The 13,719-nt window shown below is 36.0% G+C and overlaps 1 protein-coding gene across 3 annotated transcripts in view; it reads left to right on the plus strand.

Annotated features, from left to right (window-relative positions):
• The window catches only part of PGAP1 (post-GPI attachment to proteins inositol deacylase 1), a 30,595-nt gene extending 20,550 nt beyond the window's left edge, over positions 1-10,045 (plus strand). For 2 of the 3 annotated variants that reach the window (XM_063162465.1, XM_063162466.1), the window contains 10 exons: positions 61-169; positions 523-561; positions 1,625-1,718; positions 2,400-2,490; positions 2,693-2,890; positions 3,122-3,254; positions 3,660-3,710; positions 4,885-5,108; positions 5,446-5,550; positions 6,373-10,045. In XM_063162465.1, the coding sequence (XP_063018535.1) occupies positions 61-169; positions 523-561; positions 1,625-1,718; positions 2,400-2,490; positions 2,693-2,890; positions 3,122-3,254; positions 3,660-3,710; positions 4,885-5,108; positions 5,446-5,550; positions 6,373-6,511 (1,183 nt within the window). In that variant the 3' untranslated portion in view covers positions 6,512-10,045. Of the gene's footprint in view, positions 1-60; positions 170-522; positions 562-1,624; positions 1,719-2,399; positions 2,491-2,692; positions 2,891-3,121; positions 3,255-3,659; positions 3,711-4,845; positions 5,109-5,445; positions 5,551-6,372 lie in introns of all 3 variants that reach the window. The other variant, XM_063162467.1, reaches the window with a different exon arrangement.
• Positions 10,046-13,719: the final 3,674 nt, after the last annotated feature.

The raw sequence follows: 13,719 nt of genomic DNA on the forward strand, positions 1-13,719 counted from the left end.
ACCTTTGGTTTTTCTGTTTGGTCATAAGGACAGCAGTGACCATGTAAGTTGCTGTTTCAGAGTTCCATCTCTTGCTGAGATTTCTGCCAAACTGCACATTGCTCAGCCCCACAGTGACAGCAGCCTTCCAGAGTTAAACATCTACTCTTCCCCAGACTGTCAGTATGAAGTGAGTAAAACAGTTTTATTTTATAGCTAGTTTGCATTGCTGGACAATTTTTGCATAATTCAGTCTTTTAAAACATAGCTAATTAATCTAAATAAATACTAAGCAAATCTAAAGGTGGGCTGTTTGGCCTTTTTCAAATGTAGTGTGTGTTACAAGTATTTTGCAACAGCTGGGTTAGCACTGAAAGTTGGACTCTAAAACTTCAAAGCATTTGCTTTTAATTGTCAATAGTAAGGTGTTGCACATTTTAGCTGCAGGATTTCTGTATTCTAGAACTTAAATTTGCTTCTTAAAAATTGAAGTATTTTGTACTTATGCTTACCACTGTATGAAACAATATGTTTTTTTTCAAGGTAATTCTGAAGACATCACTTCTACAGGTTCTTGGGCAAGTAAGAAAACCTAATACTAAATTGGTTTTTCTATGTCAGTAGCATCTATAAAAATTTTTGCTTCCTCCCTTCCTGACTATGGCACTTCAGGTTCCTTCTCAATGCCAAGAGGAGCACTATTCAGTGATCATTTTGCAGCCTTTTCCCTTGGCAAGGATCCCTCCTGGATGAATGTCAGGCCCTGGTCCTTAGAGGAGCAGAAAAGCTCTCTAGCTCTAAAGAGCTGCTGTAAATGTGCAGTATGTGGCTTTGTGGTGAGCTCAATATCTGTAGGTCACTTTAACTTTCTAGCCTGATGAGTCAGTGGTGTTAGAACTTTAAAATACATTTGGCATCAATTAAGTTGGGGGAAAAAGTCTAAGTAGGTCCTTATGTTCCTTTTCAACAAATCTTCTTTGGTTATCAATGAAGAATACATTTCAACATGGGGATCAGTAAAAATAGACTGGCCATCTGCAGCTCTCTGCAGCTAAAGAGTGATTAATTTGCAAGCACCTAAGTGTAGTGCTGGAATAAAACTGGCAAGGTTCTCTACATGAACTTATGCATTCAGAGCAAGGATTTTTCATTTTGTTGTTATTTTACAACATTTATAGACTTTATAGGCTATTGGTTATTAATCATTACTTGAGAGAGTGGAAGCCAATTAATACATGCATATAATTGCTTCCAAAAGTTCCTTGCCTAAAAGCATATATAACTATATGCAGATTTTGCTTGAAAAGTGGCCTTTAAATTGTTTTAAATTTACTTTACTGAAATGTAATACTTGATTTTTTTTATACTTGTCTTGACTGGGGAAAAAACCCCAGTTTTTTCTAATTTGATCATTTATCCAAACCTGTTTCATTAACTGCTTATGAGAGATTCTAATATTTCCCACCTATAACATTAATTGTTATTAGAGATTATCAAATATGCATTTAAATGAGAAGCTGGATCTTTTAAGAAAGATTTTCTAATCTCATTATCATTCTGGCTTCATGATAATATTTGTGTATGTGTTTTTAAAATATATTTTTATAGATAGAAATGAAGTTATCCCTTTATCCTTGTCTTTCAGATAGTAAGGTTCCATGCTGGTGCTTTTCCAGTCTATATTGTTTCTAATATTCTTCTTACTTATGGAGGACAACTGAGCACATTGAGATCAACAGGTAGCTTTCTAAAAATCTGCATATTTTTCTCTGTCACAAGTATATTTAAGGAAATTGTTAATTGAATTTACTGATGAAAGACTAGCTGAATGTGGATTTTTTAAGCTAAATATCATTCAACTTACAGAAATATTTGGGTCCATGCTCTTCTTTTTAATTTTTTTCTTGACTGGTAGTTCTTCAAGGCTGTGTTGTAGCAAAATATTTCTTTATTATTTTAAATTGCAGTGAAATATCGGTGTCGCACAGTAGTTTAGAACTATCAGAAATCTACCTAAAATACATGTAAAAGTTAGAAATACATTTGTTAATGTTCAGAAAACACTATTTCTTGGAGGAAGATGAGATTTGCATTACAGCTTTGGTATGCTGTCATGTCTCCAGCCAAAATGCATTTTTATTAAAATTCAGGAGGTGTTTGTTACAAGCTCCACAGTGTCTCTAGAAGCTCATGTGCCATATTACCTTAACATGGGTACCACATTATTACCTTAATGTGGGTGACCCAGTGGAGAAAGGGCTTGGTGGCAAAGTATGCAGCCTTGCAGTACTCTTACAAGGCATGGTTATCTTGTTTTCAAGTCAACTCTCATTGTGAGAATTTATATTTTGTTGTGGATGATGTTTGTTGAAGTTCATGACGTGGCAGTAACTACAGATGCTCTCTGTTCTTGATCCTAGGCCAGTGTTCAGACTTCTCCCTCCAACTAGTTAGGACAGCAAAGCCCTACAAAGTAGAACCTCTTATAAGCATTGTTGTGTTTCTGCAGGGGTGAGTTTGCATCATTTATTTGTTTCAAACAGAAGTTTTACTGAAACTGTTGCTAGGGAGGACTGTTATTTTATATGTAGTCACTGTAAACACCTGACTGTTATTTTGCTTGAAAGACTGTAATAGAAGGAATAGTTGATAGATATCTAACTGTCAGAGCAATTGGAAGTGATAAATAATACTGCTTTCATGTTTTTGGCAGGTTTAACTGGTTTAGAGAGATATGGGAGTCACTGTCACTGCCAGAGGTGGATGCTGCTGTACTGAGTAGTCAGGATGCATGGTTCCCCCTTGTGTCCCTGATTCTATTTCTTTTTGGGACAGGCATTGCCTACTGGAGTGGAGTATTTTTCTCTACATCTCTGAGACTCTTCTCTTCATTATGGTTATCTCTGATTAGGTAAAACAACTTGATGCTATATAATTATGCTCTTCTAGATGACTTTGACCCTGACAATTATTTTTTTTGTTTGTTTGCTTTGGTGTGAATGCTTGGGCAAGATTGAATTCTGGGCAGATTGAATTTATACATGATTTTATACATCTGGGTTTGAAAACAAGCATAAATTGATGTCTGAGAAGAAGTACAACAGGAGTTTTGTTTCTGGTTTGTTTTTTTTTTTTTTTTTAGACCTCCTGAACTTCAGAAAGATAAGTTGATTACACCCAGCAGACTCTGTGGGATGATATCTCTTGCTTTGGTTAGCTGGACCACTTGTGGTGCATTTGCTGTGCTCATTATTTATCTCCAATACTTGTTCAAGGTACTGAAAGGCTAAACATTTTGTATATGTAACTGAATTGAAAATTTTAGGTGCTTTGAATTAACCCCAGGTTAAAAGCAGAAATCCAGATTACCCTTTTTTATACATAAAGAAATGTTATTATTCTCATACGTGAAACAGATATTTCTAATTTATCACTGTCATAATCCTATAATCTGTAGAATTTTTTTCTTCTTTTGTTAATGCTTCTTACAAAGAAATGCGTGGTCTGACATGCCCACTACAACAATGCAGAAAATTGAAAATTTTAACTTCTAGCTGGCAATACTATAAGAACAAAGACTAGTAGCTCCCTTGAAGAGTAAGGAGTCCTCAATTTCTTTTCCTGTACTACAACTTCTGTGTGAAGAATCCTTACTAAACAAGCAACTGCTTGTCTTCCAGGTTGTAAAACTGCATGTAACTGTAAGAGCAGAGCAAAACATGCACAACAGGGTGAGTCTGTTTCCTGCTTCTGTTCCAAACTCTGGCCAAAAATTGTCTGGCAAACTTCTGCCTTGGTACCCTTAGGTTGTGCTGCAGTGACTGGGTAGGTGCAGTTCACTTGCTGCATGTGGGTGTAAAAGAACAGGCAGGCCATGAGCAGCCTGCTCCATCACACATGACTGCTGTTTGAAGTTTCTGCAATGTGAAATTCTCATCTAAGAAGACAACTCTGTCTCTGAATACACACAGATTTACAGGATTTGTCTAAATTTTGGTATTTGATTATGCATGGGTTATCTTTAAAAAAAAATAAATTCTAGGTAATAATGTATACTGCAGGTAAAACTGCTTTTTCTAGAGAGGCTTTTTCTTGTGTGGAGTTCAAGGTATTTTAGTCCAGAGATGACAAAAAAGATGTGTTAGATGAATTATGGACTGAGACTGTTGTAAACAGGGAGCTGCTAAAAACACAGTGAGGAAGTGTTGGGCTCCAAGTCCATGTGAACTTTATTTTCTGGATTACTTTAAAGTATAGGATCAAAGATGTAAGCAGGTGTGGATAACAGCATATGATAAGTACCTGCTCTTTTTTGCAAACATAGAACAAAGTCTGACACAAAAAGTTGTTGAAAGTTTCCTTTGGGTTTTTTTGAGTGGGTTTTTCATGCGTTTAGTTGAAAATCCTCTCCTTTCATCTCTATATAATATTTTGTTTCATTTGTGGGGGTTGCTGTCACTGGAAGTTAGTATCTGCCAACTCATTCATTTATCTTTGCTTTTTATTCCTACAGGTAATATTTTACTCCCAGTTGCATTACTTCCTATATCTTTCCTGTGAATGATCATCTGTGATTTTTCACCCCCATGCTTTATTGCTCCTTTTATTTTGTTCTTCCCCCTTCCAGGAACTGCTTTTCATTTCATTGGTGTCAGGGCATTTACAGTCTCCATTCTTTTCTTCCATAGACATGTAAACTATTAGTGTATGAGAAATTTCTGGTTAAATTTAGATACTTTAAAATTGGACTTTACTTTTGGTGGCTTTTTGAGGCACAAATTGCAGATTTTCTTCCTAAATCACAGCTGGTGTGATACTGTTAGGATATTTTTCCCTTCCTCTTTCCCCAGCATGAGTTCTTACAAGCCTGTGCACATCTTTGTGACTTCTGTCTTTCATTTCCAGGATTCAGGCCACTCAAAAGAAACTTCACAGAACTCCAGTACACACACAGTCAAAGCCCAGAGTTCAGTGGACAGCATTCCAGAAGCAACACAGTCTCCCTCCAACAGTGAAACATCTGCTGAAGCTGCTAACAGTCTTAAGATGCACACTACAGTCCTTAATTTATTCACGTGGATTGTGCTGCTCAACTTGCCATCTTTAATTTATTGGTTAAAAAACCTCAGGTAAGTTCTTAAATGGACACAGAGGTGGAAGAAAGTTACAGGAACATTTGAAGATAATAAAAATTATAAATGTTGGGTTCTTTACATTAGTTACCTTACAGTTGTAAAGAGTACTGTTAATTATTATTGTTTTCTCTATCCTGTCTGGTTTGTATTGTGGTGTAAATAGGTGTTAAGTGAATCAGTGACATGTTGAACAAAGTAATGTTTCAGAAGGGGTTTAAAATCAGGCTGGGATGCCATATTGATTTCATGTATATTTTTTGTCATCAGCACATGGATATTATTTGGCAGCCTAGTTTAGAAGTGATGTGCTTCTTAAACCATTTCTTTGCAGGTACAATGTTAGGCTTGATCCTGATCCCTGTAGAACCACAGCTATTGTCCTTGTATGCATCTTAGAAATCCTCATGAATTCAAGTACTTCTGAAGTGAAATCAAGGTACTGTAGCCCAATCTCTAGTTTTGCTTTCCTGCTTCTTTGTGAATTACCATTTGTGTGGTAAAAATTTATGTTGTAATTGTTCAGCCTCTGTAGAGATTCATGAACTCATATGGTTAAATCTAAAAGATGAACTAAAATGTATGTGAAGTACCTCTAGTTCAGCTAAGAGGAAAAAATCCCCTGTATTTGCCACATGGAAATAAATGAAGAATGTGCTGTCTAAGCAATTGGCTGCATAATAACTTCTTGAAATGTGACTTTTTAACTCACAATTCATTGAATCCTTTCAAGTGTCACAGAATCTAAATATGTTGAGCAATTATTGTCAGACAGTTACAAGGAAAAGGGAATTCTACAGGATTATAGTTATGTTCCTGTAGCTCCCCTTATGGGAGTAGAAATAGAATGTGTTCTCTACTGGATTAAGAAGTTCTGGGAATTTGGTTTTGCTGACAGAATATTTCTTATTGAGATATGAAATTAGTTAATGTCTCATGAATGACAATCGATAATAACAAATGTCATTTATCCTCTTGACCAGTACCTATTATCTCAAGTGATCTAAACCATTAAGTCTTCTTATGTTACAGAGAACAAATTTCTTAATTATTATAGTTTTAATGACATTAACCTTTTTGAATAATATCTCTTGCTTATGCATCAATTTTTCTGGCACATTAGACCTAGTTGTTCAGTTTTAAAGATTAACAAAGCCTTGAAATAGAAATTATTTTGCAAAGGAAAATTATATATGGCATTTGCATACTTTCTGCATGTGTGGCTACAAAATTATAATCTTTTTCCTTTCTATTCTTACAGTAAACTCTTGAAGATTGCAGCCAAAGTTCCACTCCCTTTGTCTGTTGCAATGCTGGCCTTTGGACGAATGCATTTATACAGAGTCCCACACTTTGTAACCTTTTCTCTTCTTCTACACGTGCTGTGCTGTTTTGTGTAATGTTCATTCTATATAGGACAATGCACCCCAGAAACTTAACTCTGGAGATGGGAAAAATTGCAACACAGAAATGCCTAAATTAATATGATCAGTAGTTTACATTTTGTGGGAAAGAGGACAGAACTGTGAATACTTTACAGAAAATTTATGGTTTTATTCATGTTGCTTAGAAAACCTTTCCTGGTGTTTATTTCATGTCTCTGAAAATGGAGTGATTTAACTGTGTATAAGCACATGACTCATATCAGTGCAACATCTCAATACTCTGCCTTGTAGACACTTTGGTATTTCACTGTACTGCTTTGTGGAAACACCTTTTTTACTCACTGTGCCATGCAGTGTCTGTGTTCTGAACTTGCATCTCTTGCAGGTCTAAAGTATGCTGGTTAAAACTCAATACATTTCAAGCACACTGTGACTATCACAAAAACCACACAGCCAAGTATACTTTGAATGGTTTTATGTTACATTCAAAAGCTGCCACATTTGTGTCTAGACAAACTAGAATGTACTGCTTATATAGAACTGTTATTTCTATCAAATCATTTGTTCAATCAGTGTGAGTTGAACATTTGTGAGATTATTGCAAGTTTTACACATTTTACTTTTTGTGAGAGTGAGAAGACAACAGTATTCTATGTAGCTTTCTATTCAGGAAGGATACCAGCAGATTCATAAACAATTTGCTGTAATGTTGTTTTAAAACATTGTCAGTTTTCTCTGGAATTTTGAAATTAATCCTTGGACTTTGTCCATGTGTGGAAGCTAGCAAACATTGAGATATGCTGTGAGTTACCAGTGCAGTTGCTGCTCTCTTTCTAAGTAGACAAGGCAGGCTTTATTCCTGTTGTAAACAGAGAACCAACCATCTCCTAATAAAAGCCAATACATAAAATGAATATGGAATAGTTGCAAATTCCTGTCCTGCCATACAGTGCTACCTTCTGCATGTGGGCAAACTCAGTAATAGTGGGAAATACTGACCATAATTATCAGCTCTGTATAAATTTTATCTTAGTGCCTAGATGCTACAGTGACTGCCGTTTGTAATAAAGCCTATAATAGCTATGTGTAAGGAATTCTGTCCCCTGGGCATGTGTTTTGCCAACAGAAGAAATCTCAGCAGTCCTTAGGTTTAAATGATGTATTGATTCTGTGTAGAGATGAGCTTACTACTTGCTTCTGTGTTAGCTGTCTCTGCTGTGTCTGAGATACCTGTTACCTTCATCTGGAAACACTAGACCAGCTCAGTCATCACATAGGAATACCAAGAGGAAATCTGCTGCTCACAGTCAATCAAGAATACTCTTGATCCAGTAGTACAGCCAGCCTGACCCATTAATTCCATCATATCTTAATAATCTTGCCTAAGTGCCTCAGTTATTTCTAATGTGTTGTTGGGGTCAATTCCTTTGAGCAGTTGGCTGGAAAGACTCAATTCACACTGTGACTTTCCAAAATGAAGGACAAATGTGAAGAAAGCCACGTGTGTTTTGTTTGCTTATATCCATGTCAGCAGTTCAAGTTATTAATAAGTCATTACAAGTGCTGTAACTGAGTAAGGGTATTGTAGTTAGCCAAACCACTGTCACTGTTATCAGTAATCTATGTGCTGGTGTTCTAGTCTTAACCTTTTCAAAAAGAAGGTTAGATTATTTATAGTATTTGTAAATCAGAAAAGTTATTTGAATAGATTATATCTTGATATTTTCTAATCAAATGTATGCTACAGTATATGTATATAAGATAATTTGTGTGACTTAATATACTTGTAGCTAAATGCACCAGTTGGTTTAACTAGGAATTGCTGTTCAGACATAGAAGAACAGAGTTGTTGTACTTGCAAATGGCTGTGAATGAAGGATGGTGGCAGAACTGCACAGGGCTGGCAAAGGGCTGTGAAATGTGCAGGGTCTGATTTCTGTGGAAGATAGTTTTCCTGAACTTTCATAGTCCCTTTGGCTTAGTACTCTCTTTTACTTCTGATTTTGTTTTGCCACCGTAGCAGGCTCTTTCTGCATGAATCCATTTGTTGGAACTGTTGGAAATGAAACAGACTCGATATTTGGTATCTTTGATAGCTTTCAAAATATGCCATGAAGTGAAACCTACTGAATTACAGCAGCATAGGATAACACTTTTTTTTTCATTTAATAATTTTTTTTTAGCTGGAGTTCTATTGATGATTGTTAGAACTCTTCATAAAGTGAGTTCTGGTATCTTGTGTATTTTCCTGCCTGATTTTCAAGTTGGAGGTAGGAATAGGTATAATCCTGAGTCTTAGATCCCAGATGACAAGAGTTTTTCACATCTCACTCAACACTCCCTTTTCTCAGAGATGGTTTACCTTAACTGGGGAAAGGAGGGGAAGTTTTACTCCCATTTTGAATTGAAATGCCTTGTGTGCCATTTAATAGATTTAAACTGTTGGCAGGGATGTGTGTCTGGATTGTGCAGTGATCGTGGACTGGACAACTTCAGATGTTTGGCAGATTAGGAGTTAATCCCAATTAGATTTGCCATATAATCAATGGATGGTAATAGGATTAGAACAAGTCTTAGAATTCATCCCATTCTGAGAGAGGATGAATTGTCCTACTTGTCATTCTGCAAAGGACTAGATTTTGTAACAGTCTGAGGTTATTTTTTAGGTAAAATACAATGATTGTTTGTTGTTACTTTTGGAGAAGGTGGTCAAGTAGGTAAATCTGGAGTTCTGCCACTGTTCAATTATTATTTCAGCAGAAACATAGGATAGCCCAATATATATATATACACTGTTAATTGCTTATATAAGGAGATGTAAATATTACTGAAATATTCTTAATTATGAGTGGGCTGCATTTATAAAACAGCTTTTGGCAAATACATTATAATGTCTCTTACTACCTTTAATTACATTAAAATTCCACTTTATTTTTCTTCACATTTTAGATTATCTGGACCATGTGGGAGGAGACCAGCACACATACTGTAAGGGTTTAGACCTCAGGATGCATTCAAAATAAAAACTATTTATGTGGATCTAATATGATCTTTTTATAAGCTCTTAGAGACAGAATGAGGAAACAGGGTAAGACCTTAAAATATTAAATGCCACTAACTTTTGGTACAGCAGAGTCTTTCTTTGACAGGGAGAGATTTAATGAGAAGCTTTGGTGATAGCTTCATACCCTGAAATTACTCTGGAAGACTATAATCTTTTCTGCTTGATGTCATCAGACATGTTCCTCACAATCTCATCATGCTGCAGTGACACATGTATCTAACACTTCATAGAAAGTCTCTGTGTCTGATAAGGAAAAACTCACATCTTCACTGGAATTAGCAAATGCACCTTGGAACTGAGTGAATTAATGTTGTCCAAAGCCAATCATCTTAGCTGTGATTTAAAAGTTGCAGTGGGTCACATTTTAGCATCCTGTGGAAAGAGGATTGGTTTGGGGGTTTTGGTGGGAGGTTTCTCTGTATGTTTTATTTCCAAGAAACCTGCAGTAAATGGAATTTAAGTTAGTATTATATCTGACATTTAGAGTTCTGCCCTGATTTTGGTTTTTTCATGTAGCAAATCCTTAGTATTAATTTGCTATGTTTCAAAACAAATAGATGAATAATGACAGAACTGTGAACAGTGCAGTAGGAATACATTGTAGAAGGCATAGAGACTGCTGGTATGTCTAAGTGAATTTTTCATCTATAACCTAATTGGACTAACTTTAAAGTCAGTGATTAACAAAATAAAATGCATTGACATTTAACCTCAAAAGCATTGCATATGTCAGTGTTTGATACTTCTCATTTTCCATGTGTTTGCCAGTAACAAGTGATGAACTCACTTGGTGTTCTGAAATCTGATAAATCTGATCCATCTGACAGCACAGAATAAAGTCTGTTATGTAGTCATTAATAAATGTAAACATTTGAGAAACTTTCATTTGAATCAAGTTTTTTCAATACAGGGTTGAGTGTGTTTAGACTTTTGTTATATTTATACTGAGATAAAACCAGCCATTTACTGACCTTTAACACTCTGAGCTATGAAAATGTTTTTGGAAGTGGTTGTAGAGTCTGTACAGAATTGTGCTGCTGTTCTAAGTCACTAAGCTACTAGAAAATTGTTAGTTGTGAAGTAGACTGAATTCTTGATGCTTATTTTCCATTTAATGTTTTAATGGTGAATGTTTCTCACTTAATTTACAGCTTTGACTTCTTGCATTTTTGTTTCTGGGAGATAATCAGTGTAGCTTTTGTAAGCACTTAGCACTGTAAAATATAAAATTCTCACCACTGTTCCTTTAGAGGAGACATTTGTCACCAAAGCTACATACTGCTGTTGTATAGCCTCCAGGAAATGTGTGACAATGAAGGACAATTCAAAACTAGTCCTTTTTTTTTTAAGTACAATTTTTACCTTTTTTTTAGAGCCAGAACTTTGAACTAGAATATTAGAATCCATAAAGTCTTAAAAATTTTGAAAACCTTTTGCAAAGACTATACTTCCTGATGTATATTTTTATTTATGGGTGAATGTGTTCAAAGCTTTTAATCAGCTCATGTGTCCTCAAACTCAAGTAAAAAGTATACACTTTGTCTTATTAATAGACACTGCTGCTTTTAAAAATGAATTTTAAGCATTTAGAGAGAAAATTCCATAGCTCTTACTTAAGCAAATCTGCCCAGCCCTCAATTTTTCATGTGTCTAAGCACATAACTGCCTCAAATATGTGCTTATTGCCTTGTAGGCTGAAAACCTGAACTGTGATATTTTGAATTTATTTGCTTAAGATGTAAGGTTTCTTTCTGCATTTTTAAATGCAGACAGATTTTGCTATTCATGCTGTCATAAAGAAATCCTGTCAGCATTGTCTCTCTACAGTTATTGGCAGCTTGTGCTCTGATTCTGTGGGAATGTGTGGTGTCAGAGCTGAGTTTGTCTCTAAAAAAGTGTGAACGTGATAATATTTGTTATTTGTGGCACAGCATTGTGGATCCTCCATCCCCATGCAGCTCTCTCTGGTTTGCAGTGTCCCTGGCCTGTAGTGCCCAGCAGGAGCTCCCAGAGCAGTGGAACTGGGACTGACCTGGCAGAAGTGCAGCAGCTGTGTCCTGCAGACTCCTCCTGCTTGTTAAAATATCAACCAAGACTGTTTCCCCCTCCAACTTCAATAATTCCAGGGTATATCTAAGTATCAAATGTGCAAGTGTGCTGATGTTCATTTTTGCAAAAGGCTAAGTGCACTGTTTTAGGATCAATTCAGGTTTCAGTATTTTCCACCCGCTTCAGTCTGGGTTTGGAAACAGGATTTGAGGCTGCAGCACCTGGAATGCTTTACAGAAGTCTACAGGTGGTAGACAGGACACATGATTAGAGTGCCAGACCAAAACTGAAATGTGAAATTCCTCACTGTGACTTTAAACTTGTAGCTTTCTAGAGAGAGAGAATATATATATATATACTGTGCCTTAAACCAGTAAATGAATACACTCTGACTGTAGCCTGTGGACTTCCATAGCCTTATGTTTGATTTTTGGAGTTGACCAAAAATATTTGTGTGGATCATACTGAAACTTGATTTGGGGAAAATGCTTTAAAAAATTATTTTGACCCCATTTTACTCTTAGAGAAATGAAGATTTATGACAAGTGCAGCATATTTTTTTGTTTGGAATCACACCAACCAAAAATCAGAAAGCTTTAGCTGACCTGAATTTTTCAAGCCTTTCTGTTGTGACCAGAAGAAAACTAAGGAAGGAAAACTAGTTGCAGATATCTGTCTCAGCTTTGAAGTCTATGTGTCAAATTATTTTAAAACATTTTGATATTTGGTCCTCAATTTAAAAAAAAAAATCAATTTTAGTTTAAGCAAAATACTGTATTTAAGCATTAAATAGCAAAATCCTCACCATTGTGGGAAGAAAACTAGACAGGGGCAGGGTTGATTGTTTGTGTTAAGGCTCCAGAAGTTTTGAATACTAAATTTTACTTTTTATGAAAAATATTCGCATATAAATCCCTGAAAGTTCAGATGTAGATTCCCTTTTTTGGAGAAAAAAATGACACTTTTTTTATCCTAACTCATGAAAGAAAACTAGAAGTACTTAAGATCTTAAAATCTTGATTTAATATAGTAGAAGGATTTCTTACGTGTATTTTTTAATACAAAGAGCTCAGGAAAAGCCACTGCTGGCTTTTCTTATTTGTCTCTAGAGGATTCTGTGTGTGTTTTGAACAAATTGTGATTTCCCCTCCTCCCATATAGCACTGAACCTTGCAAAGTGATGCCATCTCAGAGGTTATTGTAGTACTGGGGTTGTTTAGACATGCACACAAACAACTGCCTGCCAGCTGCTCACAGAGCTATTCACACAGCAAAGTTAGAAAACATTTCCTTTCACTGAGCTCCTGCTTCAGTCTGGCTGCCACAGTGCTGCTGCTGAGCATGGAACACACCATCTTTGTGTCTTCCCTGCTGCTTGAACTCATTCCAGTCACCTGACTTCTTATTTTGTGGTGATGTTTCAGCACTCCTGGCCATTGGTGATTTCCTAGCCACTGGAATATTCTAGTATTGAAACCCTTGAGAAGGTAGAACTACCTTTAAGGCCTTTACGTATGATGGTGACTCAAGAGAAACCGTGTAACTTCATTCCCCAGTCACTGACCTTTCAATTGTTTTTTCAAGCACAAAGTCAGAAACATGTTGGCCAAAATACCTGATTTGGGTGATTAGTGGGGAGGGAAGGATTTGTTGGTTGTAAAAGGACTTAAAACTTTGGAGAAAATGTGTGATTTTGGGGAAAAACTTATCACTTCTCAAAGCAATCTGTCTTAGAAGTTTTTAACTCTTCCTCTGTGTTCAGTTGTTATGTAGCTACCACAAATCTGATGTTGTACATGAACTCACTCTTAATATTTACAGGTTTTTAGAGATGTTGACAGGGTCTTATCTATAAATGTTTGAAGAATGCTATAGCAAATTACTGTGCTTATAAAAATGTTTATAACTAAGTTCTTACAGATCATGTCATGTATCATAAACTTCAGCCAAGTCCCTGTCTTGTGAGATGCTGAGAAAACCTTGGAGAAGAGGTATTTTCAGATGATGATGTAATTGCTGAAAGATGGAATCTCATAATCTTTAAAAACTGCATTTAGATACTTTTTTGTTGAGGGCAACTTGATTGGGAGCTGCTCTGGGAAGTTCCTGT

This window comes from Melospiza melodia, chromosome 8, assembly GCF_035770615.1.
Source record: "Melospiza melodia melodia isolate bMelMel2 chromosome 8, bMelMel2.pri, whole genome shotgun sequence".
Classification (NCBI taxonomy): Eukaryota; Metazoa; Chordata; class Aves; order Passeriformes; family Passerellidae; genus Melospiza; species Melospiza melodia.